Below are 26,835 nucleotides of genomic sequence, written 5' to 3'. Positions count from 1 at the left end.
AGAAAATGTCCACTCTTCCTTTGGACTTAATAGTCCTGGACTGGGATTCTCTGCCACATATATGTGAACATAGACAAATGTGGACATAGACACATCACTTAACCTCTTTGTACCTTGGTTTCCTATTAATGGAAATGCTAATATCAAAGACATATAACATGTCCATTGGTATACTGGCAGATATAATTAAAGACCCATGAAATCAATAGTACGTGTTTTAAAAGATAAAGTTTGCAGTGTAGAGAGTGAAAAGAACATTTGCTATGAGAATGATGAAAAGAGTAGAGGTGTGATGCAAATTGAAAGAACAAGACTGTAGTTGGTGTGGACTGGCATCCCTAGGAAAGATTTCACGAAGGCCAGGAGTATAAGTTGGACCTTTAGGTCATTCTGCTGGAGTTGGGAGCCTGGAATCTTACTTCTTACTTCTTACTGTTTGATAATGCTTTTTCAGTGAGTAAATAATAATAATAAAGAGTACATGTTTAATGAATAATCAAGTACTGACAATCCATTTCTCAAGATAATTGTTGACAGACTAACTGATGAATGTCTGTTCACATTTAATGTCTACCACTGGGACCATGATCACATCACTGAAACATGTAAACTTAAGTTACAAACCTGCTGAAGAGCCTTCAGCTGTCAATAGTTACTTTTAGGAGACTATTTCTGGAAACATGATGTTAATTTACACAGCCCGAAAGATGTGTTTAAAAATCTCTCTGTGCAGCATGACTTTTCTTTTAGATCAAATGACTGTTCTTCCACATTTATCTCATCTTCCATTCCAAGGTTTAATTATGCATGTATGAAAAAGGGCAAGGAAGGTATTAATGTGTTGACTTCAATTGCATCAATATATTAAAAACCTTGTGAAGAGTCAAATGATACCAGTCTTATTAGCATGCCGTCAAATGATTCAAACAGAATATCAAATAAGTTAATTCTGAAATTGTTGTACTCATACAATGCCTCAATCAATGAGGCATGATTATTGCTAATTGAAAACTTTTCCAATACGCCGCCATGATGACTTGAAATTATGATTTTTTTTCATCCACTATACGGAACCAAAATAAAGCTTTTGCAAGTTAATTTTACAAACAATGAAATCTCTGACATCAGGAATGCTATTGTAAATTTGGTTTAAACATTTAGCACTGAGGGTTATTTAATTTTGTAGTTATAATGTGAATGCAGATTTTGATGAAGCACAGCATCATGGCTAATAAGATATTCATATAAATTGAAGGGATCTTTGAAGCAGAAATGTACAATTGATAGATTATGGTGCCCTGATTATCCATGATCACATACAGACAAGTGATAATGCACCACCAATTGAATTAGAAGCTGTAGTGTCCACATTTATAAATATTTTATGTATACAGAGTTGGGATAGCAACAGCAGTTTTCATGGCAGAGATACGTTCAGATATAAAAATATACTTTCAGCATGGCAGTGTGCACTTTGTTTTTGCTGCCAGTCGTCCATCCATCAATGTGATTTTAAGAATGTTTGAAACCTTTGAAGAACTCTCAGTCAACTTAAACATTCCCCAAAGCTATTGAACTCTTGTGAAAAAAAGAAATCTTTTAAATGTTTGTTGCATTTTGGTCGTACCAGTTGGATTTTTTTTTTTTTTTTTTGCGGTACGCGGGCCTCTCACTGCCGTGGCCTCTCCCATTGTGGAGCACAGGATCCGGACGCGCAGGCCCAGCGGCCATGGCCCACAGGCCCAGCCGCTCCGCGGTATGTGGGATCCTCCTGGACCGGGGCACGAACCCGCGTCCCCTGCATCGGCAGGCGGACTCTCAACCACTGTGCCACCAGGGAAGCCCAGTTGGAATATCTTTAATCAATTTTTTTTTGCGGTACGCGGGCCTCTCGCTGTTGTGGCCTCTCCCGTTGCGGAGCGCAGGCTCCGGACGCGCAGGCTCAGCGGCCATCGCTCACGGGCCCAGCCGCTCCGCGGCATGTGGGATCTTCCCAGACTGGGGCACGAACCCGTGTCGCCTGCATTGGCAGGCGAACTCTCAACCACTGCGCCACCAGGGAAGACCTAATCAAAATTTTTGATGACTGAAAATGCTAAGTAACTTCATCTTTGGAAGCCTGTAGTAAATGGAAGTGAATTTTACAAGAACTGGCATAAAAGATTCTGATTTTTTTTTTCTTTACGAAAGAAAGGGATATTCAGCACAAAGCAAACTGTGAGGTCAAATAGTTGACCTATTTGTGCAGGATTCAGTGTTTAAGTTCTGAAGTTACACTTTGGATTATCTCAATTTGTGGGATAAAAAAAATCTTTTGATTTTTAATAGGATAAATATAAATTCTACCCAGGAATGGAAGGAAATTGAGAAGCCATTAATTTTTCAGCATAAATTTTGTGGAGAATCATAGAGACAACTTATTTAAAGTTTTATCTTGAAAAAAGATTGACAGAGAAAGTTCATATGAATGGATACAAGATATCATGACTTTGAAATTATTTGGGCAGAAATATATACAGATTTCAATATTTAAAATACAGAATTGAGAATATTCTTCATGTATCACATTTTTGTTGTGAGTTTTCAAGGTACCTCAGTGCCTGGAGAGAGAGTATTTTTGTAATTAAAATTATGGCTTACAGTAGAGTCAATTAAAGGTGTCAATTTAATGACCATTAAGTGCAATTCTGAAGATAAGTAAGAACAATTTTATGAAATATTATAAGTGAAAAGATGACATTAAAGAAGTACATTTTTTGGAAAAGTAATCTTAACATGGGACTATGAACAGATATAACTAGGAAACAAATTAAATATATGAATATGTAGCATGAATAATCATTCTTCATGTATCATTTTAAAATTCAGATAATATAAGCACATCTCTTTTGTTCTAATGCATGTAAAATATATATTTTTATTTTGAAACAATATTATGAAAATTTAATGAAATAACTTTATAGATCTACTAATAAACCAAGTTGTCAGTTGATAAATATTTCAAAAATTTATAATTCTGATTACTTTCACTCTTAAAAGTGTACAGATACGGTTCATAAATTATGCTGGTACCCTAGATACAGTGGAATTCTTTGGCCTAGTCTTTAAATATTGAATATTCAAACTAAAACATCAAATTTATTAAAAAGTAAAAGAACATTGTGAGAATCATTTATTATTTTGGTGTACTAACTCAGGCTTTTCTTCACAACCAGAACCTCCACATTTGGCTGTTCCATAGGGGAAAAAGAAATCAGTCAACTGAAATAGGAAATTTTTATGAAATTGAGCCACATGGAAATTTGAGTCATTTTCCAAGAAATTGTTTTGACCTAAACTCTACACTGTTGAGAAGAGGAAGCCACTTTTGCCCTTTGGGTCAAATTCCCTGGTGCTTTCAAATCCTCCTTTATAAACATGAATGCTTCTGTAGCAGACAGAGATGGGTTTTCACCATTGTGCCCATTCATAGATGTTGGTGGATTGCTGAAGAAGAATTAAGTCGCTCTGACAGTCTATCCAATTTTTGATGCAAACGACTTGAAGAATTAGAGTCAGTAAGAGAATAAGGGAAGGAAGAAATTTAAAATTAGAGTGAAAAAGTAAAAATGTCTTATGAGTTTGACTTTGCAAGAGGAAGCAATAAGTATGACCTCTCCTTCTGTACAGAATGGTGGCATAAATGGGTACAGAACAGATGGTAAGAAGTTATTCAAACCAGCCCAGCACCCTTACTCAAAAGGGGGTAGCAATGGTATATTCTAATCTCAGCCCCTCTCTTTGCTCTGTTTCTGCCAGTAGCTCCATAAACAAGGGCAGATGCAAGAAGGGAAATTTGTGCTCTTTGACATTTCAGCCATACTGGTGCTTTTACCAGTCACTGCAATCAGTATGGGGTGGTGTGTTTTCCTTCTTCCATCCATGGGTCCAGTTTGATGGGACAGAGAATACAAGATGAGAATGATTTTCTTTTTCTTTTGCTGCAAAGAAGATTATTATAGAAATGGTCTCTTAAATTTAGAAGATATTTGCTCAATAATTTAGTACAATTCTAACCCAAGTAAAATTTTAGGTAGAAAAGAAATAAGTTTTGTTAGATTTATTTGAGGTTTTAGGTACTATATGTTAGATGTGACAGCTACAGTGACCCAGCTAGGCCTGAGCTAAGAAGACACTAACTAAATCCCAGTTACAGTAGAGTTCATAAGGGAGCTAGGATATGGTATCAGAATATAAGAAATAGCATGAAAATGCCACTCTTCAGGGAATCCTCTTTTCTCCAATATGGGAGTAATTTCTAAATTATTTTTATAAACATTAGCTACCTAACATGGTAAAACACATTTTAGGTTTTCTATAAGCGAAGTAAGGGTAATATTCTTAGAAAGCTGAATTCCATATATTCCAAAATCTGGATATCCAACATGCCTTATTGTTACCTGCTGGAAACCTTTCTGAAGGACTAATGAGAGAAGGGTAAGTAAGCTAACCTTGTGAAGACAGAAGAAATCAGGGTCAGCCAATGGAAAGGACTGCAGAATTCTCTGAGAGAAGCAGCAACTCCACAGGGAAATGAAGTTCTTTTGTCTGTGGGGCTCCCCTTTATCAGCTCATGATATTGAGGTAGCGACATGCTTGCGCACTACAAGTGGTCACATCTCACGAGTAGGCAGGGATCTGGGGGAGTCAATAAATAAATTGTGAAAAACGTAAATTTATCTTCTGAAGTCACTCTGTTGATAATAACCATGCTATGATAATATGGCATAATAGTTTCTATAGCAGACCAATAAAAATGAAGTAACTGAGTTAAATCTTTCATGTTTCTTAGGAATCTGAGAAAAAGGGCTTAATTGAAAGAATCTATATGGTACAGGATATTGTCTCAACTGTTCAGAACATCTTGGAGGAGATAGCTTCTTTTGGAGAAAGAATTAAAAAGTAAGTTCTACGTTTGTGTTGTTGTGAAGTGAAACTGCCATCCACTAGGACAAACGAGGGTGGGGAGTCTTAGGAAGGATAGGATCAGAAAATGCAAAAACAAAGAAAAAACAAAAGCAACAGTCTGGGCCTTTTAACTTTGGTTGGTGTGTTCTTTGGGCTTGTCAATTTCACAGGGTGGCTGTATGGCCCAATTTACACCAGTTGTCCCAGCATAATTATTAATAGTGTCTCTATTCATTCTCAAAAATATTCTGGTTTAAGTGATAAGCTATAGATTAAAAAATAGATTGTCCTATACAGAAATAAAAAAGGAAGCAAATATGCTTTAAAGGAGGCTTTTTCATCTGAATCACAGAATACAGTAAGTGCCTTGAGTGAAATTTTTTTCTCTGTTCTCCAAAGAATGGTACCTAACTAGTAACATTGCAGATGCAAAGATGTAAAGTTAATTCATCACATACATGGACAGCTTAGGACAGGGGTCAACAAACTTTCTCCATAAAGGAACCAAGAGTAAATGTTTTCAGCTTTGGACTATATGGTTTGTGTCATAGCTACTCAGCTCTCTTGTTTAAGTGTAAAAGCAGATAGTTAATATGTAAATGAATGGATGTGATATGTATTCCAATACACCTTTATTTATAAAAACACGTCAGGCTAGATTTGACTCAGCTCCAGCCCATAGCTTGCCATCCACCTACATTAGAGCATAAAGGCTAAATTCTCTAATGGAGTCTCAATTGAGAAAAACTCTCTGTGATTCATGTTTTTATTTTTTTATTTATTTTGTTTTATACATTGTGAACTCTGCGTAACTTGGTCTTCATATGATACCAATGAACAGAGCAGGTTTTTTCTTTCTTTTGAATTGTAGATGTTTGTTCCCCCTTTAAATCCAGAGTTGTGTCAGCCCTGTTGTTCTTTCTAAAGATTAATTAATACTGTTTCTTATTTTATTGGCCATTCTAGTTTCTTTAAGTAAAGAACATAATATTTAGAAATTACATGGGTAAAGAAGAGACTAAAATTAGTGCTAAAAGCCAAGTGAAATTTTGTCTATCAAGATGCAGGAAAATCAGTAAGTGGTGATTAACATCAGGAAATATAAACAGCTAATATGGAACTTTCTGTGGTTACTGATGCTATTCCTCCATCCCTTATTACATGAAATTGCCCTTGAGTGTCCATTTATTGTTGGCATAGCAAACATGTTTCTTTTGCTTAAAAAAAACAGGTTCAAAGTCATCTTCAAATGTAGTGAGTTTTTACTGAACTTACACATTGTTATTCCCACGAACAATGTCAAGGAAAATTAAAGAGCAGTAGGGGCTTTGGTCATGTATATTGATATTTATCTGCTTTATTTCTCTAGGTTTCATATAAATTGAAACATGATTCCTGAATGTACCCTCACAATTGCTTAGCAAAAACATAAGTGACAGTAGAAAATAGTGAAATGATGAAGAGAGCATTTATAATTCTTCATTCACACATTCAACTATCAGTGTTTGAGTTTCAGGCACTGGCTTTGTTTAAGAATGAGAAATGTGGGCTTCCCTGGTGGCACAGTGGTTGAGAGTCCGCCTGATGATGCAGGGGACACGGGTTCGTGCCCCGGTCCGGGAAGATCCCACATGCCGTGGAGTGGCTGGGCCCGTGAGCCATGGCCGCTGAGCCTGCGCATCCGGAGCCTGTACTCCGCAACGGGAGAGGCCACAACAGTGAGAGGCCCGCGGTATAGAAACATCAGCTAATGTCACGTGCCAGCCAGATACTGTTCTAAGCCCTTTACATAGCAACTTCTTTAAGGAGTTACTTAAAGGAATTGGATTAAATGATTCCAACAACCCTACAGAGTAAGGATTGTTAGTATCCCCATTTTACAGATGAAGAAACTGAAGTACAGAATGATTAAATATGAAGCCCAGATCACATAACGAGTAAGCCATGGATCTTCGGTTTGAACTTCCCCTCCTCACTTTACACTATAATGTAATTATCCTCTGGGGATCTATTCTCTTTCTTTGTGTGTTTTATAAAATAAATAATACTTTATTTTTAATTCATTTTTCTGTTGTGGTATAGTTGATTACAATAGTATATTAGTTTCAGGTGTGCAAGATAGTAAATTTTTATAGATTATATTCCATTTAAAGTTATTATAAAATATTGGGTATACTCCCTGTGTTGTACAATATATTCCTGTAGCTTATTTATTTTATACAGAGTAGTTTGTACCTTTTAAACCCCCACCCCCATCTTGAAACTCCCCACTTCCCTCTCTCTAGGAATCTATTTTCCATCGAGGGAGAAGAACACTAATAAGACAATTAGAATAGCATTGATACTAGGTAGAGGTTAGGTAGGATGCGGGGGGAGGTCCTACATCCCAGGAAGGTTGTAGAAGAGAGAGAGAAACAAAGGAAAGTTCTGAAGAAGCAACAACTTATCAGCATCTCTGAGAATGAGAAGAGCTAGTTGGGCACAGAGTTGATGAACGGGGGCTTCAGTAGGTGGGCACCTTTGTGCAGAGGCTCAAAGCCCAAGACTGTGCTAGATACAGGGAGATAGAGGGGTGTCAGTAGGTCTGTGCCACTGGGGATGGACGTGGCAGAGCCTGGAGATGCGGCTGGTCATGCAGGGCCTTGAGTGGATGGAAATGCAAATGAAAAAAATTGAGTGAGGGAGGTACTGGCAGCAAAGAAGATAAGAGGATGTGGAGTGGGGGCAAGACTGAGGCAAGAAGGCCATGTCCTTTGGTAAAAGTATCTCCATGTTTGAATGCCTGTTAATAGACAAATGTAGCTGTTGTGCAGTTGATAATGGTCAAGGAACTGTGTCTGATGAGAAGAGGTCAGAGCAATTTAAACAGGCCCCCAGCTCTACAGTGCTTTTGACGGCGGCTGTGCCCAACACAGCTGTGGTGGCCACGTCTGAGACGTATTTTCAGCCATGAACAGAGCACTATTCTACCCAGCTGCAACACAGGAAGGCACATGAGGCTCAACTCCTATTAATTCTTTGGCCATTCATTACTACAGTGACCTTAAAGTTCCCACTGGGCATTCAAGTACAACGTCATGTGTAACTCTGTTGGAATTCCATTGTAATTCAGCGCATGAGGACCAGGAAAAACTTTTACCCCAACTTTTGGCAGCTAACAAATAAATAGACTTACATAAATCTCTCAGAGCAAGGCTTCCCTGCTCCTGACAGCAAAGACCCTGATGATTTTGCATTTACATGGAGTGAACGGTATTTTCTTTTCTCTACATTCTCTAATTACCTTCTTTCATTGTATACAGGTTTCAAATGTATGCATGCATCAGGCTAACATTTGCTTAACATGTGACGTTTATATTATCCCAGGCAGCAGACAGGGTCGGTCAGAATACTGAGGTATCTTGTATGTCCTGTGATGATAGAGTGGTGGCTCCAACACTTGTGTCCTTGAGTGGTGAGGGAAATCTCCACAGAGGAGGTAATGAAATTAAGGTAGACCTAGGACAGGGGAGTCATCCCTGCAAATGTTCCAGAGTAAGGCTTAGAAGGCACACTCCTAGGAAGAAGAACTTCTTTGAAGTAATATTATGAAATATTAAGCAACGAAGATGAGAAAGCAGGATAAGTGAAGTTTGAATGATGGTGAGCATGTGGGGAATGATAGATTGATGGATCTTATATTTTATCTAAAGTTACATGTTTAAGGGACAGAGAATGAAGGCAGAAAGACCAAGGTGAGGACAGGAGGCCAGTTGTGAGGAGAGAGTTCACAAACTGTGGTGAATACCACGCATGTATGAAGGAAAGCATCATGTGGGTAAATCACGAAACAATGGTCTACAGGATTTTATGACCCTCGTTTCTGTTTCCATGGGTAGAAGAGTCAGAGGACTTCATTTTTCCATGCCTAGGAAATGAGGAAAATAATGACTTCATTGACACAAAGGTCAACTAGTGGGGCACCCATTTGGGAGAGAAACTCTAGGATGGAGTTTTACCCACCTTACTGGATGTGATCACAGTAATTTCTGGGTTTTGTTTTGAAATTTTGTCAAAGACATTCTTAGGATGTGTTAGTAAACCTGAAGAGTTGAATGAATGAATGGGGATTCCTTGGATTTTTTCATTCATTGAAAGGTTTGAGTCAGGGATTCCCTATTTAGAATTTAGGGAGCTGCCAAGTCAGGAAGTCCGGGGATTTCTATGAAAATATTTAACAAATTGTTTAATTTTGAGATGGAAATCTTTGATTTATCAGAGTTCTTCAATCTTGGGCATTCTATGAAAGACAAGATACTCCATGGTAACTGGAATGATGGTCTAGTAAGTTTTTGAGTGTTAGTCCCAGTATCTTTGAACTAAGTCCTCAGTCTTACAAGCAGGAATATTCAGTGGATTAAATGAGTAAAATGTGCCATCTTACATTTTCTGAAATGTCTACTATACAGACAGTGAGTGTAGGCTCTTGAGCCAACTCTCTGGATTCAGATCCCAGTTCTGCCACTTATACTGGAGTAAGTGATTGGGGCCAATTATTACCTTTTCTGACTCAAGTTCTCATCTGTAGAATGGGCATAATAATAATTCCTACTTCATAACATTCCTGGATGAATTAGTGCCTATAAAGAGTTTAAACCAGTGGATGGCCTTTAGTAATCACATAAAAATATTAACTATTATGAGTATTATTTTGGGTAAATTGCTTTGACCTTCTTCCTCTGTGTCTTAAATTTTTAAAAAACTGTGAAACATTTAAACATTTTACCACTAAAACTGTGGGTTGCCAAGAGAAAAATACATGACTTAACTGACTTGGCTGTTGGGAGGGCTAATCTGACAGTGTGTGTACGAATGTGTCTGGTACATATCTCCACTTTTAGCATCCAACACATAAACACATGTGACACACCATGCACACAAGCAGACGATCATGGAGATCTTTATAAGGATTGCATTAATTGGGAAAAAAATGACATCTTGTTAAAATTTATGTTTTCTAACATATGAATGTAATATATTCCTTCATCTACTTAGCTCATCGTTAATTTACCTCAGTATTTGAGAATTTTATGTATAAAAATTTGACACATTTTTGTGAGATATAGTCTGAAGTATTTGATTGGTTTCATGCTATTTTTGTTTGTTTGTTTGTTTGTTTTTGCGTTACGCGGGCCTCTCACTGTTGTGGCCTCTCCCGTTGCGGAGCACAGGCTCCGGACGCGCAGGCTCAGCGGCCATGGCTCACGGGCCCAGCCGCTCCGCGGCATGTGGGATCTTCCCGGACCGGGGCACGAACCCATGTCCCCTGCATCGGCAGGCGGACTCTCAACCACTGCGCCACCAGGGAAGCCCGGTTTCATGCTATTTTAAAGGGTATCTTTTTTTTCAGATTTCATCTCTACCTGTTTGTTACTGGGATATAAAAGTGAAATTAATATTCCTACATTGACTTTGAATCTATCAACCTTGATAAACTTAATTATCTTAATTTTTATATGAAAATTATTATTCTGGTTGTTGTATTACATAAACATATCATCTAGGAATATTTTTTTTCTTTCTTATTTTTCAGTCCTTATACATTTTACTTTGTTTTCTTGCTTTATTGTACTGGCTAGTAGCTCCAGTACAGCGTTGAACAGAATTGGTGTTGGTGAACATTCCGTTCTCATACACGATCTCAGAGAGAAAGCTTTCAACATTTTACCCTTAATGTTGTTTTCTGTAGGTTTTTGTAAAGGTGCTTTATTAGCTTAAGGAATTTCCCTTTTATTCCTAGTTTGCTGAGAGTTTTTATTGTGAATGTAGGTTGAGTTTTGTCAAACATTTTTCTGCATTCATTGAGATAACCTTATGGTTGTTTTTGTTTTCTCCTATTTTTGTTAATGTGGTATATTATTATGATTGATTTTCAAATATTAAACCAATCTTACATTTCTGGAATAAACTCAGCTTCATCATGCTATCCAATCTCTTTATGTATGCTGGGATTTTATTTACAATTTTTTTGCCTAGGATTTTTGCAGCTGTGACCATCAGTGAGATTTGATATATAGTTTTCTGTTCTTGAAAATTCTTTATGGTGTGAAGGTTATTCTAGACTCATACAATAGGTGGGCAGTGTTCACTCTTTACCATTATCTGGAAGAGTCTGTGTAAGCCTGTTGTAATTACTTCCTTTAAGATTTTATATAATTTTCTAGTGAAGTATCTGGGCCTGGAGTTTTCTTTCAGGGAAGATTTTAATTAAATATTCAGTTTCTGTAGTATATCTAGAGATCTGTTCAGCTATTCTATTTCTTCTCATATCTGTTTCTGTAAGTTGTCATTTTCTAAGAGTTTTTCCATTTCATTTAAATTTTCTACTTTTTGACATGAAGTTGTTTATAAAATCCTCTTACTATCTTTGATGACAGTAGAATCTGTAGCATTGTTCACTTTTTTATGCTCAAAATTGTGTTTTCCCTTCTTTCTTCTTGACAGTCACTTATCAATCGTTAGTCTTTAGCAAGAACCATCATTTGCCTTTGTTAATCTTCCCTGTTGCCTGTTTTCTTTTCCATTAATTACTACTTTTATTTTTATTACTTTTTCCTTCTACTTTCTTTCAGATTAATTTATTATTCTTATTTTAACTCTTTAAGATGAATAACTAGATCATTTATTTTCAATCTTTCTGTTTTCCTAACGTAAGCATTTAAAGCGCTACAGTTTCCTAAATGCTTAACTCCATGCCAAACATTTAGGCACTGATACTCATTATCAATTCACATTTAGTAAAAACTTTTTTCTAATTTCTATTTTTATTTCTTCCTTGCCAAGAAGTATATTGCTTAATTTCTAACAAATGGCCAACTTTTATAAATTTTTGAAAAGAAGGTTATTGAGTGTATTATTTTATATACATTTATTGATTAATTTGTTGATGGTGTTCAAATCTTTTATACTCATACTGGTCTTTATTTTTGGTTCTTCTTGTATTAATTAAAGATGTGTGTTAAAACCTTCCATTGGGGTCATGGATTTGTCTACTCTTTGTAGTTTGATCAGGTTTTGCTTTCTATATTCTGAAGTTATGTTATTTGGTTTGTACATGTTAAAATTGTTGTATTTTCCTGTTTAATTGGATCATTAATCAATAGAAAGTGACCGATTTTAAAAATTGGCCTTAATGTCTTGTTTAACTAATGATGTGGCTATACCGTCTTCCTTTTAGTGCTTTCTTCATAATACAAGTTTTCTATCACTTTCTTTCAACCTGTTTATGTTTTAGATATCTCTCTTGTTTCTGAGAGTCACTGTTTTTTACTTGCAGCATGTAGTGCATGCAAATTTAATGTGGTTACTGATATACTTAGATTTAAATCTGTGGTTTTTATTGTGTCTTTTTTACCCTTGCTCTGTTATTTGGGTTTTTTTCATTATTTTCTGTAATTTTCTTCTATTTTCCTCTATATATAAGCACCCTTTTGCCATTTTGTTGCTGTTGTTGTTGTTACCCTAGAGTTTACAGCATGGCTTATTACCACAGTCTAATATTAATTGTTACTATTATCATCTTCCCAGTCAATTCAGTCAATTAATCTATGTTCCATGTCTCTTCTCTTTGACATCTTCTATCTTTTTGCTCTTTGTGATGCCTTCTAAGTACTTTCTTTGGACTATCTTGCACAACCTTATTTCCTCTGATATTTAAAATCCAGTTTAATCCATGCATGGGGGTCTTAACTTTTTGTTTATTTGTTTGTTTGTTTGTTTGCGGTTCGCGGGCCTCTCACTGCTGTGGCCTCTCCCGTTGCGGAGCACAGGCTCCGGACGCGCAGGCTCAGCGGCCATGGCTCACAGGCCCAGCCGCTCCGCGGCATGTGGGATCTTCCCGGACCAGGGCATGAACTGGTGTCTGCTGCATTGGCAGGTGGACTCTCAACCACTGTGCCACCAGGGAAGCCCTGGGGGTCTTAACTTTAATCACTGCATATCTTTTTAAAGCTCTCCTTGCTTTGTTTTCAAATCTTCTTGGTCATTTTCATCATCTCTTCCTTGACTATATTTTTAAGCCTCTGTTTTTTGACTTTTAAATTATTAAACATTATTATTTAACACACTGTGTTTGCTTTCCGTATTTGAAGACTTTTGTTTGGGATTTTGCTGTTACTTCTGCTGGCTCTTACTCTTGATGCTGTGTGTCCTTTTATATTTTGCAGTTTTAATTATGAACTCATATTCCTTGGATTTGTGTGTGTGTGAGGCATACTCAGATATCTGAGTTGATAGTGCATTTCCTTAGAGAGGATTATTGCTCGAGTCACTTTGGGGTGACTCAACCTGGGATCTCTTTTTTTAATTAAATTTTTTGCTGAGGCTTTTCAGAGTATACTGGTAGCATAAACTCAGATGATAAATCCTGGCACTAGCATCGTGACACACAAGAGAGTTCTTTGCATCCATTTATATATGGTGGATTTGTCCCTCCCTTCCTTTCTTGTCTCTGTCTTTCTGTCTGTCTCTCTCAATTCATCCTTACCCTGAAAATGTAAATTTTATGCAGTGTTCTTCTACTTGAATCTTCCTTTGTGGAGGCCCTAGGCTTTATCTTCTGCCCCCCATGCAGGTAACAGATGCAGGAGTTCAAAATTTCAATATTTGGCAGAAATTATTAGAGTGAAATTGACTTTGGAAGTTGGTAATCTCCAGAATTCTTGCAATATATTTTATACTCTGATGTTTTCTTATTTTTATGTCAGCCTAATGGTGGCCTTCTCTTTTTTTTCAAGGTATTAAAAATTATTTAGCTATTATTTAACTTTTTTTAAAGGCAGGTTTGCTATTTTTAGAAAAGGGGCCATAATGTATATTTCTTTATAAAAAGTAGTTCCATGCATTTTCCATAGTTTTTATTATCTTCAAAATGCTACCTGATATAATTAGCTTTTTTCATATTTATGTCACTTTTGTGCAATAACAACAAGAAAAATGAGGCTAAGTAACACTTACTGAATAATTACTATGTGCCAGATATTGTTTTTAAGGGGTTTACATTTATTAATTCATTGAATCCCCTCAGCATCTCTATAAAATAGAAAGTCATTATTCCCACTTTACAGATGGGAAAATTAAAGCACAGAGAAGTAGAGTACATTGCTTAGGCTCACCTAATGGAAAAGAGATGGGTTCATTGCTACCTACCTGTGAATTGGCATCCAGGATCTGACACTTACTATGTCGCTGCTTTAAAAAGCAACAACAACAACAAAAACAGAAATAGGGCACACAGATTGGTATTTGTTTTTACTTGTTTATTTCAGTTTTAATTTATTGATTTTATATTTTTATTTATTTTGATTATGTGATATACATCCATTATAAAAGTAATCAAACAGAAAGCTTCCCATTATTCTCTGTAGCTCCATCTTCCCTCTTTCTTTCCCTCTCCCCCCATCATATTGAGCTATCATTCACAGTTTGGAGTATATCCTCCAGAGGTTTTCTCAGTATATGTGTGTGTGTGTATATATATATACATACTTACATATTTCTGAAACTTAGGTTTTCACTGTATCTAGCTTTGAGCCTCTGTGTTGAGGGCAAAGGTGTTTGTGTGGGTGTTCTTTTCATATTCTCATTGTTTTTTAAAGCTGTATTGTATTGCAGAATGTAAATCTATTTAGTTTTTCCTCTTTATTTAGATAAGTTTAGATATTTATTTTATTTAGATATTATCTTATTGATGATACTGAAGCTATTTTCTTTTTTAACTACTGCAAACCGTACTGCATCACACATTCATGTACTATCCCTGTGTCCTTGTGCAAAGATATTTGCAGGTTAAATTTCTTGCCCTGGCATAACAGGGGCAATTGTGGCATCCATAACATTTTCTCAAATATTGTGAGGTTGCCTACTAAAAAGTTCTACTACAAATTCTTCTGTGGAAGAGAATAGTCAGGAATGGACCTACAAATATGTAGACATTTAAAATAACATAGAAAGCAATATGATAAAGGAGTGGGGGAAATATTGATTATTCAAATTCTTGATGTCAAGTCACTTGACTAGGGGAAGTCTTTTACAAGAAATACCAAATCTAAAAATCAACAGGGAAAAAATTGATGAATTTAGTCATGTAAAATACATAATTTTTATCTTTAAAAAATTATAAACAAGATTTTTTTAAAAGACAAGAAAGCAACAAACTGGGAAAATGTTTGCAGCAAATATGACAAAGGACCGATTTCTTTAGTATCCAAAGAGATTTTATTTGAAGAAAACATCAAGGGGGGCGGGGATAGACAAATAGTAACGTCTTTCCTTTTTTTTTTTTTTTGAGTTTTTACAAGTGTGCTAGAAGCAGAGCTAACTTTTTTTTTTTTTGGAAACAAAACGAGATAAAAATTTAATATGAAAACTAAGCTAACCATCTTTCACGTGTTACCAGAGCTATTGTAAATGCAAGTACCTGTTAAATTCTAGCAAAACTCTATGCTATAGGTATTATTATTATTCCCATTCTTTAGAGAATAAATTATTGTTCAGACTGATTGAAACACTTTCCTCTAGTCACTCAACTTTTAGAGGTAGAGCTTGAACTCAAACCCATGTCAGTTTGCTTATAAAATCAATTTTCTTAAGCACTTCCCTAAATAGTTGCCTCTGGCAAGAAAATAAGCTAGATATCACTAAGAAACACATTAAAATGACCAACAGTCATATTAAAATGCATTCACCTTTGCTTATATTTTAAAGAAGTGAGACATTAAATACACACACATGTGTACATAATATTGTATCTCTCCATAGGCAAAGATTTAAAATATTAATAACAATTTTTAACAAGAGAGTGAGGTATAACTGGATTGCTCTTATATTTTTAAATTTGTTATTGAAGTATAGTTAATTTACAGTGTTGTGTATGTATATGTGTGTGTGTGTGTGTGTGTGTGTATATATATATATATATATATTCTTTTTCAGATTCTTTTCCATTATAGGTTATTATAAGATACTGAGTATAGTTCCCTGTGTTATAGAGTAGGTCCTTGTTGTTGAACTATTTTATATATAGTAGTGTGTATATGTTAACACCAAACTCCTAATTTCAGGCTTGATTTGCTCATCTGTAAAAGGGGGATAATCCTTACTTGTGAGCATTACAATCTAAATATATAAAAAAAAAATCTTAGGACAGTGGCACATATTAAATGCCCAATAACTATTATAAGCTGCTCTTCCCAAATCCCCTAACACCCACCCCACCAAAGAAACAGACAACAGAAATAAATCTTTCATCTCAGTAAAGATGAAGGCCCAGAAGAAGAAATGCCCCAGACACTCATGAGCTCTCATCAGGGCACTGGATTTAATGATCACTTTCTAGGATTGTGCAAGGATTTCCATAGTATATTCAGTTCTACATCCCATATTCTAGATCTCAAGTCAAAGCAGGCAATAGATAGAACAAAAGGAGCCAAGGGCCTTGTGAAAATAATGTACGGCAACATTCCCTACATTGTCTATGGGTTGGTGGTGTAATGGTTTATAGCCAGATGCTCCCCAGCCCATTTCAGGGCATTATGAACCTTCTGGAGTCAGTGAGTCTGGAAATTCTAAATATAAGTTATTAGAAAAATGCAAAAGCACTGTACTAATATCCTCCCTTTTCTCAATATTTACTGGCAACCATGTGTTAATTGAGAGAGAAATATTGACTTTGAAGTGACCTGACTCACCTTTCGTTTTGAAGCTCTGCATGCACGGAGCCACATAACAGTATTGCAGTGTTTAATCACTTTGGAGAGCCAAAGTCTCTTCAGTACTGTCGGTTCCAGGAAGGCAAAGTCACCAAGATTCTGACAAGCCGAATGGCAGTTGGTCTTGTGACTTTCTCCTCAAGAATGTTTTTCTACTGCCCAATCAGTTTGGCAGATTTTATCTCCAAGTTTTGAGAAGAAACATTTCCAATAGACCTTTCTCATGTGTATAAACTAAGAAGTAAACATGGCAAAATGAATCTACAGCTGTTCTTGAGCCTCAGAGAAAATGACATGTATGTGGTTTGTCTACAGCACGTTTAACTGGACGGTCCCATTCCTTTCCTTCCTGGCCTGTTTGATACTGGCAGTCGCCACCATCACTTTGTATTTCATTCCACTGCGGTACATCATTTTAATCTGGGGTAAGTTTGGCACGGTCCTTTTGCTAGCAATCAATTCCAGGTAAGAACCAATAACTCATTTTTAAAGTGTGGCTATAAACTTTAAATGTGCTCTTGTTGGCAATTAAACATGAGATTAAGAAAAGTATTGGGGGAACAAAAACTTCCAGGACCTCCCTGAAAAGGCCAGTTACATGAACGATTAGCATAGATATTTATAGGCCGCTTGCATAATTGCAATCAAATAAAAATGTGATTGTGCATGCTATTTCCCTTTGGGCTTTCAGAGTCATAAATACTCTTGAATAATATACTGCTGTGGCCCAGTAACTTTCAGGAAACACTGTTATTCAGAGTGAGCAAACACCTGCATCTTGCCCTTTATATTATGTAAAAGTAGATCTAGCCACTGCTAGCCTGCTCCTGACACTTTATCTCCCCTGGTAGGAAAAAAATAACCTAACCCAATACTTAAATCCAGAAGCAGTGAGGTGAAAGGGAGGGACCCTCAGTGACTACCTAACCAGTGCCTGAAAGGAAAGAAAAAGCTATTATTTACCAGGGGAAATGGTGAGCCTATATAAAGTTTAGCTGCTTTTAAAAAAAGTAGAAACAAAAACAGCAAACTGGAAATAAATGTCAGGACTTGATTTCCTACTCAAGCTAGCAATTGGAAAAATTACAAGCAACTTCGTGAATATTTGTGTCTGTTGCTGGGTGGGCGTTGGGTTGATATAAGGAGAGTGCATTGCAGTTAGTTAATTGGAGAAGCAATCAACACTTTTCTGGAAGAATCTATCAGTTTTCGTTTTCCATTGCTCAGCTCCTGTGACCACTGCTCAGTTCTTAACCGTAGTTACTTCTAGGGATCTTCAGATGTTAAGAGAGGTTCAGAGAAGTTCCAAATGTAGGTGACTGTGTTGAGATGCATTCATCTGTAAGCAAAAGCTGAAAGCCTGCAAATGCCAGGGTGAGGGGGAGCTATAATATTTCTAAAACCATTAAATGTAGACCATTTCCAAAGAGAACCCAGGCAGAATCCTGCTGATGAGAAAGGCCAAACTAGACATTCAGAAATGGGAAAAGTCATGGGAAAAATGGAATAACTCATAACATTTCAGAAATAGAATGATTTTGAGAGAGCATAATCCATTCATAATCCATTCTGTATTTTATCCAGGAGGTGAAAATCCTATTACATAAAGTCTGTCTCCTTTGTAACAAGCCCTAGAAAAGGAAAAGATATTCTAACTCCCTCTTCAGGGGTCCATTTTAATACTTCATGACTCTTACTCTTGGAGAAAGTCGTCTCATATCCATGCTTAGTTTTTGTTTGTTTTTCTGTTGTGTTTTTCAGTTTCAGCACATTGGCCCATATTTGACCTTTAGGAAGGAGAGCATGGAGCTTTTCAGGGGCCCATTGATTAAGAAGGAATACATATTTTATAAAAGCATTTCCCTGAATACTCATATACTGAATGTTATCTGTATAGATTGAATCATCTCATTCTTTCTTGTTTTTCGTTAAGTGTTAGTTTCTCAATCCATTTGCTGATCACATTTAAAACACAGATCTTAAAACTGTTGTCGAACCCTAACAAGAACTTGATCCAGAATTATAAGCATTTGGACAGTGTTTTGCTCTTTTTAAAAAGTTGGTGTGAGTTGACGGTCAGCTTGTTAAACACTGTTGCACATGATTTCTTCATCCTTCTGGTATATACTTGATTTGCTTTTCTGCATCTCTCCCTCCAGAAAGAAGACTATATTATGTTTCTTCCTTAGATTGTCAGTATTGGGATTCCAATCCATCTTTCAATTTACCCCACATCCCTTTGACTTCTCCTCTTATCCTCCAAGTTCTTGGCAGCTTTTCAACACCAACTTTTTGCATCTTCTTAATGAGACATTGTTCTATTTATTGTTCAACTTACGGATGAAATTATGAAATAGCATGGAGTTTAAGATGCTCTCCTGGATGAAAATAACCCTTTGATCTTTATGTTCTGTGTCTCATTCTTTAGTTTTAGACAGAGGTTTATAGTTTATTGATGAGCTTACCATAGATAAGCCTTGACTTATCACATGACCTGTTGCCTCTTCTCATCATGTAAAACCTGCCATACCATCATGGAATATATTCTGCCATTCTGTTAGGACTTATTCTTTTCCAAGACAAGTTAGTTATTAGCTAGCACAGATCCAGGACTTTCCTTTGCACATCTCTTACATGATCGTATTCTTGGCAGAGAATTTATCATGTAGAAGAAGACAACTTTGTACGTCTTAAATTTCTAATTTTCCTTTTAACCATATTAAGCATCAAAAGACTATTTCTTATCCTAAGTTACTCATTTTCATTGAGTCCTGAAGTGGTGGATAAGATCCTTAAATTTTTGTGTGTGATGTTTTTTAACCTTTTGGAGCAAAATTTTTTAACTCTGTGTTCTGTATTTCCCTATTCTTTACATCCAAATAACATTTTTGTATAAGTATTTATTAAGTAGCATAATTATTTAACATAAGTCTATGAAAGCAGCCTAATTTCATGATGGCTGTGGGGAATATTCCTTGACTCACCAACTTTATTGTAAGGTTTTAAATGGTGAGATACTTTCTTTCCTCTTTAACCGTATAATTCCTAGTGCAGCTACATGTAGGTAATAGATCTTTAGTGGGTACTTGGCAAATATTTTATAAGTGGATGAGTCTGCAAGTTTAATACCTGTGATCTACATAGATGGCATTTTTTGAGCTCACCACCTCTCTTATTTGGGAATGTAATTATGAAAATTAAGTTAGAAGTGGTTTAAGAGGGATGTCTGGAATTTTCTCTAGAAAACTGTATCTACTGAATTTTGGTCATTTGTTTGTTGTATGTGTTTCTAGAAGGCAAGGCACCTTTGAGGATTAGATCCCATGGAGGTTTTCTGTACCTTTTGAGAGGTTTCCATATTCCTTCCATTCTGTTCTTCATCATAGATGCTCTAATTATACTTTTTCAGTTCTGATCTTAGCCACTTCTGATTTCCCAGGTAGATTACAAACTCTCCAAGCCAGATTTTGAGCTGCTTGAAAGAAACTGTGACTATTTAACTTTGTACCTCCATTTGGTAGTGCAATATATATCACATGGAAGACACTTAGTGTTTGATACAGGAGCAAGCAGGGACCCTCTGCCCCATCTCGCCCATCCCCACCAGTATTTTGCAGTTAGGGCTACATGCCAGTCACTCATAAAATGTTCTAATTCAGTTTCAAGTGTCTATTCCCTAGTGACCATACGTGCAAAGCAGCCATGCGATTTTTCCTCTCTCTTTCTCCGAGTGATTTATTTTTTTAACCAGAGGGCTCATTCCAATCCACTGATCTATTCAATCTATCATCATTAAATTATAGTGTCTTTCCCAAATGTTAATCCCTTGGTATTTAAATCCCACTTTCTTTCTTTGGCTAAAAAAAAAACATAAAAATTTACGGCAGATATGCTCTATCTGTATTGTTTACGTGAAAAAATCTAAAGGTACATCTAGCATGCTACTGGAGAAACCCACAACTTCCAAATTTGGTATGTAGTCACATACCTGCCAGTATAAAGACTTTTCCATCACCGCCTGCTTTGTTTTCTTGGGTTATTGACATCTACAGTAATGATGGTAGCCCCCTTCATTGTGGTGAAATTTCAGATTATAGAATCCTCTTGCCTTTGTTGTCCAATGTGATTCTCCCTTCAACCCAAGGAACTATATAATATAGGTCTTTATTATTCAAATTTTAATATAAGAAATCTAAGGTTCAGGGAGGTTAAGTAATTTGTCTGAAACTACAGCTAATAGTACATGGTGAGGCCAGAACTGGAACCCAGCTATTCTTGTTCCCAAACCCTTGTTCCTTGCCCAGTTGCCCTTTAAAGATGACCACAGGCTCTATGATCCCCTCTTGACACTTGGTTTTACACTGTAGATAATATGGTGGAATTACTGACATTTGAGCCTGTGACATCTTAAAAAAAACAAGATGTGCTTTTGAAGCACACAATCTGAGTTCCTTATAATTTTTATTCTAACAAAGTTTTTCAAACATAGACTGTCGGAGTGCTTTGTGGACTTCTTCTGCCCTTATTGGTGCATTTGAGCTACTGGGCAGGTTTATAATCTACTCAGTGACTAAGAATGCAGTGTTTTGATCGGCTGTGATATTATCCCTTCCTGGCTGTTCATTGTAAAGACTCCAGATGCGCACACTATATATAATTAACAATAGAAGATATATCTTTCCTCAATACGTCTTTGTCTCCCTTCATCATTTTGCCTTGTCTGTTTTCTTTTGCCAGAAAGCCCATGCTACAATTAAATGTCTTTAGAATAACACAGTGGAGAGTATTTTAAAGGAACACTGGGGGAAATTTTAGCTAGAAACATGAAGCTGCCTGTGGAGGTAGAGGGAAGAAAGGCATAGAGTGGCTTTGACTTGAGAAAAAGTGGGCTATTTGCAGGAAGTCTTCCCCAGCCCAGTCAACAAGCACCCTTGACTTATGAACATGGCCAGGTCCCATTTGCCAAGCAGATGTGAACCCGACCCTCTCTAAAGAAACTACCAGGAGTTTGGCATTGTGTCAGGTGTAATGGCACGCCGAAAGTCCAGTTCTTAGATGAAGGCAAAATAATATTTAATGAGAGAAGAAAAACATCAAACCTCTACTGTGTTGTAGACTATTGAACAGGTAAATGTTACCTTGCCTTCAGAGTAAGAGCCAGTCAGGGTACCACCAACGTGAACATTCAGCATCACGGAGATTGACAAGGACTTCAGATATGGTCCTTAATAAACAAGCACTCTGTGGGCAAACTTCAGAAGGCCACCTTCTGCTTCTAAGACTTGGCACAAAGGGTTGACATTTAGTGAAAAGACCACGTTTATAAACTCTGGCTACAGGCACACACACCTCCAAGAAGCTCCTAGGAGCAGAGTAGGAGACAAAAGCTGGTGGAGGGGCGCCTCCCTCTGAAGAGGGAACCGTGGGCAGAGCTTGTCCTGGACGTGCCCACGTGCCCAAGGTGCCGCCACCAAGGACAAGTTAAACGTCACACCCCCTTCTAATTACCGTTGTCCTAAATCAGCACCGACTTCATGGCCTAGCCAAACCCTCGCACCAGTGCCACGGTCCATAAATTAAGCTAGCAACCACAGTAAGATAATTTTCCAATAATAACTTTTCACAGTTTCCTGCAGCATCAAAGTAAAATCAACATGTCAAGTTCTGTTCTGCAGTGAGAGAAGAGAAACCTGTGAAAATGAGTTGGACGGGGGGGCGGGAGATAGATTTCTTGTGGGTTCTTTTTAACAACAGAAAAACAACTCCCACCCTCCACCTCCCGCTGCTAGGTTTGGTCCAGAGCTCCCAAGCAGAGACTTGTTTGGGCTAGTGAAGGCCTTTTCCCATCTGGGACATTCATTTTCCTAGCAGAGGAGGCTGTTAATCAGTGTCGTCCAAAAAACCAGTGAGCTCCACAGTTTTAGTGTGTGTTTCTGCCGCCCTGCTGATGGAATTGTAATGGGATTTTCACAGCTGAAGAAGGCAAAGCCCCTCTTCAATGATCCCCCTTTCCTTCCTCCAAGAAGAGACATTTGTGAATGATTCCACATGACAGCAACGTGTGCATGACTTGAGGTCCAGTAATTGTTTTCACACTAATTTTTACTTGTGATTGCTTCCCCTCTCCCAGTCAGGTGAGTTTTTAAAGATAGATAGATGGATAGAGAGACATCAGCAGACAGACAGAGATCTCCCGATATTTCTGTTTTTCAGGCATAAATAAATTTACTAAGAAGTTTCGAAATCCCTACGCCATCGACAATAATGAGCTACTAGACTTCCTCTCCAGAGTACCGTCTGATGTTCAAAAGGTATGTAATGAACGCTCACCCCCAACAGGGGCCCCGACCCTGAAGTCTGGCCTGCCTCAGAGCCAGAGGAGCACAGGGCTGTGCTTGTGTGAGTCATTGAGATAACGAATCAGAAAATCCTTAAAGAGGCCAGCCTTGCAAAGAGGTGGCAAGAAAACCTTTGTCCAGAAGCATGAGATGATTGGGGAAAATTATCCTGAAAAAGAGCTACTTAAGAATGATCTGGAACTCACACTGTGAGGCTGTAGTGCAGTGAGGTTTGTCCCTTTTCTGATCGTTTGCCTTCCCAAAGAGGATAAGATGGGCTCAGCGAGTAGGAGAGCGTGAGATCCAGAGCTGGGGGAGGCCTGCTTATTTTCCTCCTCTTCCGGATGGCACGCATTCTACGGGAAGTAGGGGGCAAGAGGATTACTCTTTTGATTCTTCTTTGCCCCGATTATCTCCTAGGCCACCCTCCTATCCCTTTCCCTTTGAAGACTTAAAGATGCTGAGGGCAAAGCCCCCACTTACTCTAATACACATAGAGGCAGAGACAGCATGCAATAATTTGAGATCAGTCAGAAGTATTATTCACAGGTAATGGTCACTTAGTCCAGTAGTGTCCCTTTTCTTTGGATACACAGAGGTTAACCAAGGCAACAATACTGGAAAGTCCATAGAGCAGCCTAATTCAGGCCCCTGCAGATCAGGCTGCTATAAATCCAGAGGCGGGAGGGCAGGCAAAGACCTCTCTAATGGAGAAGAGAAATCATAGAATAGGTAGATGGGGAGACCGTGGCATGAAATGCCATCATGACGATCAAAGACACAATCTTTTATTGTCTGAGAGAATCCCAAATCAAGTATCAATTTCTGGGCCACTGTACCATAATTCATTTCCCAGCAGCTCCGGGTGGATTGCAGAGACGTAAGGCTGAAAGGCCCCAGAGAGTTTCTTTCCTCTTCCAACTTCTAGAGATTAAAATAGATCTTGTGATGCTTTATCTTTTAACCTTCATTTAATGTTATAATTATCTATTAAAATGCATTCTATAAATATGAATTTCCTTGTTAACATTGCATTGCATGATTGTAAAATAGTAACTTGGCCCCTGTTTGTTTGGCCTTGAAGATTGGCAGGCATGTCATCCCCTAGGGGACCTTCACAAGACACTCTAAAGAAAGCATGCTTTTTTCACATATCTGCTTTCCACCAAGTGTAGCTCAGTTTATGTGATGGGGTAGGATGTCCTTGGGGAGTTTGGCACAAATACTCAAAATAGTGAGCACATGTGGTCTGTAATACAATACTTTAAATAAAGCCATTCCACCATCAGCCTATCAAAGCCCACACACCAAAGCAATACGACTGCAACATACCATCACTTGAGTCACAATATGAGTTTGTGCCTGCATCCTTGAAGAATGGAAATTCCCATCAAGCCCCCGCTAAGGATTATCTGTGCACAGTTTGGGCACCAGCCCTGAGCGAGGTCATCCAGTTGGAGTTGGCGTGAATACAGAGGGATACAACAAAACAGCATTTGAGGAAGATGTACAGTAAGCTAGCAAGATCTCCGTGTATCTCCAAGAGCACTTGCTAATAACACAGTAGACAGTTTGCCACTGGGGACTCCCCACGTGCTTATATTTGTCACAGATGTTTTAGCCATTACACTGTAAATGAAATTCATTTATAAGAGAAATCTTTATTAGTCTGGGGCCAGCGTTAATTTCAACATCTCTCCCCCCTCTGGCAAAAGAAATGTATGTAATTGGCAGAGATTTTTTTCCCCAAGATTTTAGATATTTCTAAATGAATAATTCTTAGTAAGTTGCTGTATCATATACTAAGATAAACGTTCCCAAGAGGCTGTTATTAAGCTCTTTTCTGGTTGAACACGGGCATACACAGAACTAAAACCATCTAGCAGTGCCGAGAGCAGGTAGAAACCCAGAAACCCATGCATCTCATTAGAAAAATCTGCTTTTAATATTTTGGTTTCAAGAAATGATGCATGACTCTTCAAATCCTTCCTGCAATTAATCCCTCCGTGTTCCTGTGTTTAGAAAATGATTCATTACCTTTGAACCTTCCTTCCTTTGCCTTGGTGTGTCCTCGGGGAGCCATTAGCACACTGTGGTGAGCTAGGGTTACCTAACTGCCAGTGTCACGTCTGTCTGTTTTCACAGGTGCAGTATGCAGAGTTGAAGCCCGGCAGCAGCCAGAGCCCCCTTCGGAAGAAGCGCAGCGCACTCTAGGACACACACCGACCTTGGACGCCAGCACCCGATTCCGTGTTGGGCTGATTAGACCAATATCCTCTCTCGTTCAGTGGTATCCGTGGTGTCAGTCTGAAATGCGTGCTGTGTGGAGCCCTGTCTGTATCCTCCCCCTTCTTCGTGGCACAGATGCACGCACATGTGTGTGCATCCATGTGCAGGGGTGTCCTGGTTGCATCTTGAGTCAGCCCAGCAAAAGGGAACAACCCAGAGATGGTAAAAGACTAACATCCCTTCTCAAGTAGGAGATAAAGCAAGGCTTCCATGGGTCTGAGCACCCTCCTTGAGAACAGCCAGGAGGCCACTTGGATTCGAGCATGACTTTGAACTCGTTTTCACACATCCAACAGATTCTCATTAAGATTCAGTTATTTTCACTCCCCACCCCTACACTCCTTTCAGATGATTGTTCATGAGTCCGTTTTCTTCTCTGAGTTAACAAGTCCTTGATAGATAGTCACCGTCCACCCAAATAATATATATTATAAATAGATTTTTTAAAATAATTACCAGGATTAGCCCAATTCTTTAGGGATCTTTCAGCTTTAATTACCAAAGACCTATATGTAAAATTTCAGTAAGCTGCTTGGTGCTGGATGCCAACCTGCATCATGGTCCGTTGCTGGCAATGGATGTCCCAGGAAGGCCCCAAGGGATCATTCACCCCAAACCTGAAGGTTTCCTGAAAGTATGTGGTTGCCTCAAATAGCCATTTCTTCTGACTTGACTTTTTGCTTATCTCCCAAGTAAAATCTCAATATTATAGCTTGAGAAAGAGGGGGAGGGGAATGAATGAATGAATTCTGAGAAGTGTTTTGAAAGATAAAGGCTGAGCAGCAAGGGACCAATGTACGAGGCTGCTTATCTGATTGTCATACTCCCTTCATTTGCCTGCGTTTTTAAGAAAGTGAAAATGCTGTAGCAATCCAAATGGATCTTTTGTTCCTGAGCAAAATAGGCTACACATAATAAAAATATATCTCAGAACCCCATTCCCAGAAAAGTACCCCCCCAAAGTCTTTTTGAGTATATCAGCCTTCATCGTTTCACTGTAAGCCCCTCCAAGTAAAAATCCCAATTTTTATGCATATATAAAATGTATACAAATACCTTTCTGTTCAAATAATGTTTAAGTTGTAAAGACTGTATTTCGTTGACACGTACTTTGTATGTGCAGATTTATATATATATAATATATATATATGTATTGTAAAGAAAAGTTGAGGTAAAAAGATCTAATAGTGAGTTTTACTGTTTTGTTTTTTTTTCCTCTCTCTCTCTCTGGGTTGTAATTTAATAATCTTCAAACAAAATGTTTATGAAAAATGCCAAAGATTCTAAACCTTATCATCCTGTGTCTGTTTTTCTTCATATTCTATCTTCCTGGGTTGCTTTCTGGCTGAGCCAGATTTCTGCATGATTTGATTTACTTCAAGTTAATGAAGCTGGCTGAAAAAGAACCTTGCAGAAATTATAAAAGCTCCAGTAAATCTCTGAGTTGTACATACAATAGATACCCAAGAACCTCTTTTGTTAAACCAGTTAATCTTCTGTGTAAACAATGCCTC

At 37.7% G+C, this 26,835-nt stretch overlaps 1 protein-coding gene across 2 annotated transcripts in view; it reads left to right on the top strand.

Moving 5' to 3' along the window:
- Nucleotides 1-26,614, top strand: part of MCTP2 (multiple C2 and transmembrane domain containing 2) — a 248,047-nt gene extending 221,433 nt beyond the window's left edge. The window contains exons 19-22 of one of the 2 annotated variants that reach the window (XM_067695625.1): nucleotides 4,832-4,941; nucleotides 17,010-17,119; nucleotides 22,908-23,005; nucleotides 25,178-25,385. In XM_067695625.1, the coding sequence (XP_067551726.1) occupies nucleotides 4,832-4,941; nucleotides 17,010-17,119; nucleotides 22,908-23,005; nucleotides 25,178-25,246 (387 nt within the window). In that variant the 3' untranslated portion in view covers nucleotides 25,247-25,385. Of the gene's footprint in view, nucleotides 1-4,831; nucleotides 4,942-17,009; nucleotides 17,120-22,907; nucleotides 23,006-25,177 lie in introns of both variants that reach the window. The other variant, XM_067695631.1, reaches the window with a different exon arrangement.
- The last annotated feature ends 221 nt before the right edge of the window (nucleotides 26,615-26,835 follow it).

Source organism: Pseudorca crassidens, chromosome 1, assembly GCF_039906515.1.
Source record: "Pseudorca crassidens isolate mPseCra1 chromosome 1, mPseCra1.hap1, whole genome shotgun sequence".
Lineage (NCBI taxonomy): Eukaryota > Metazoa > Chordata > Mammalia > Artiodactyla > Delphinidae > Pseudorca > Pseudorca crassidens.
This window is presented reverse-complemented; position numbering and strand designations above follow the sequence as displayed.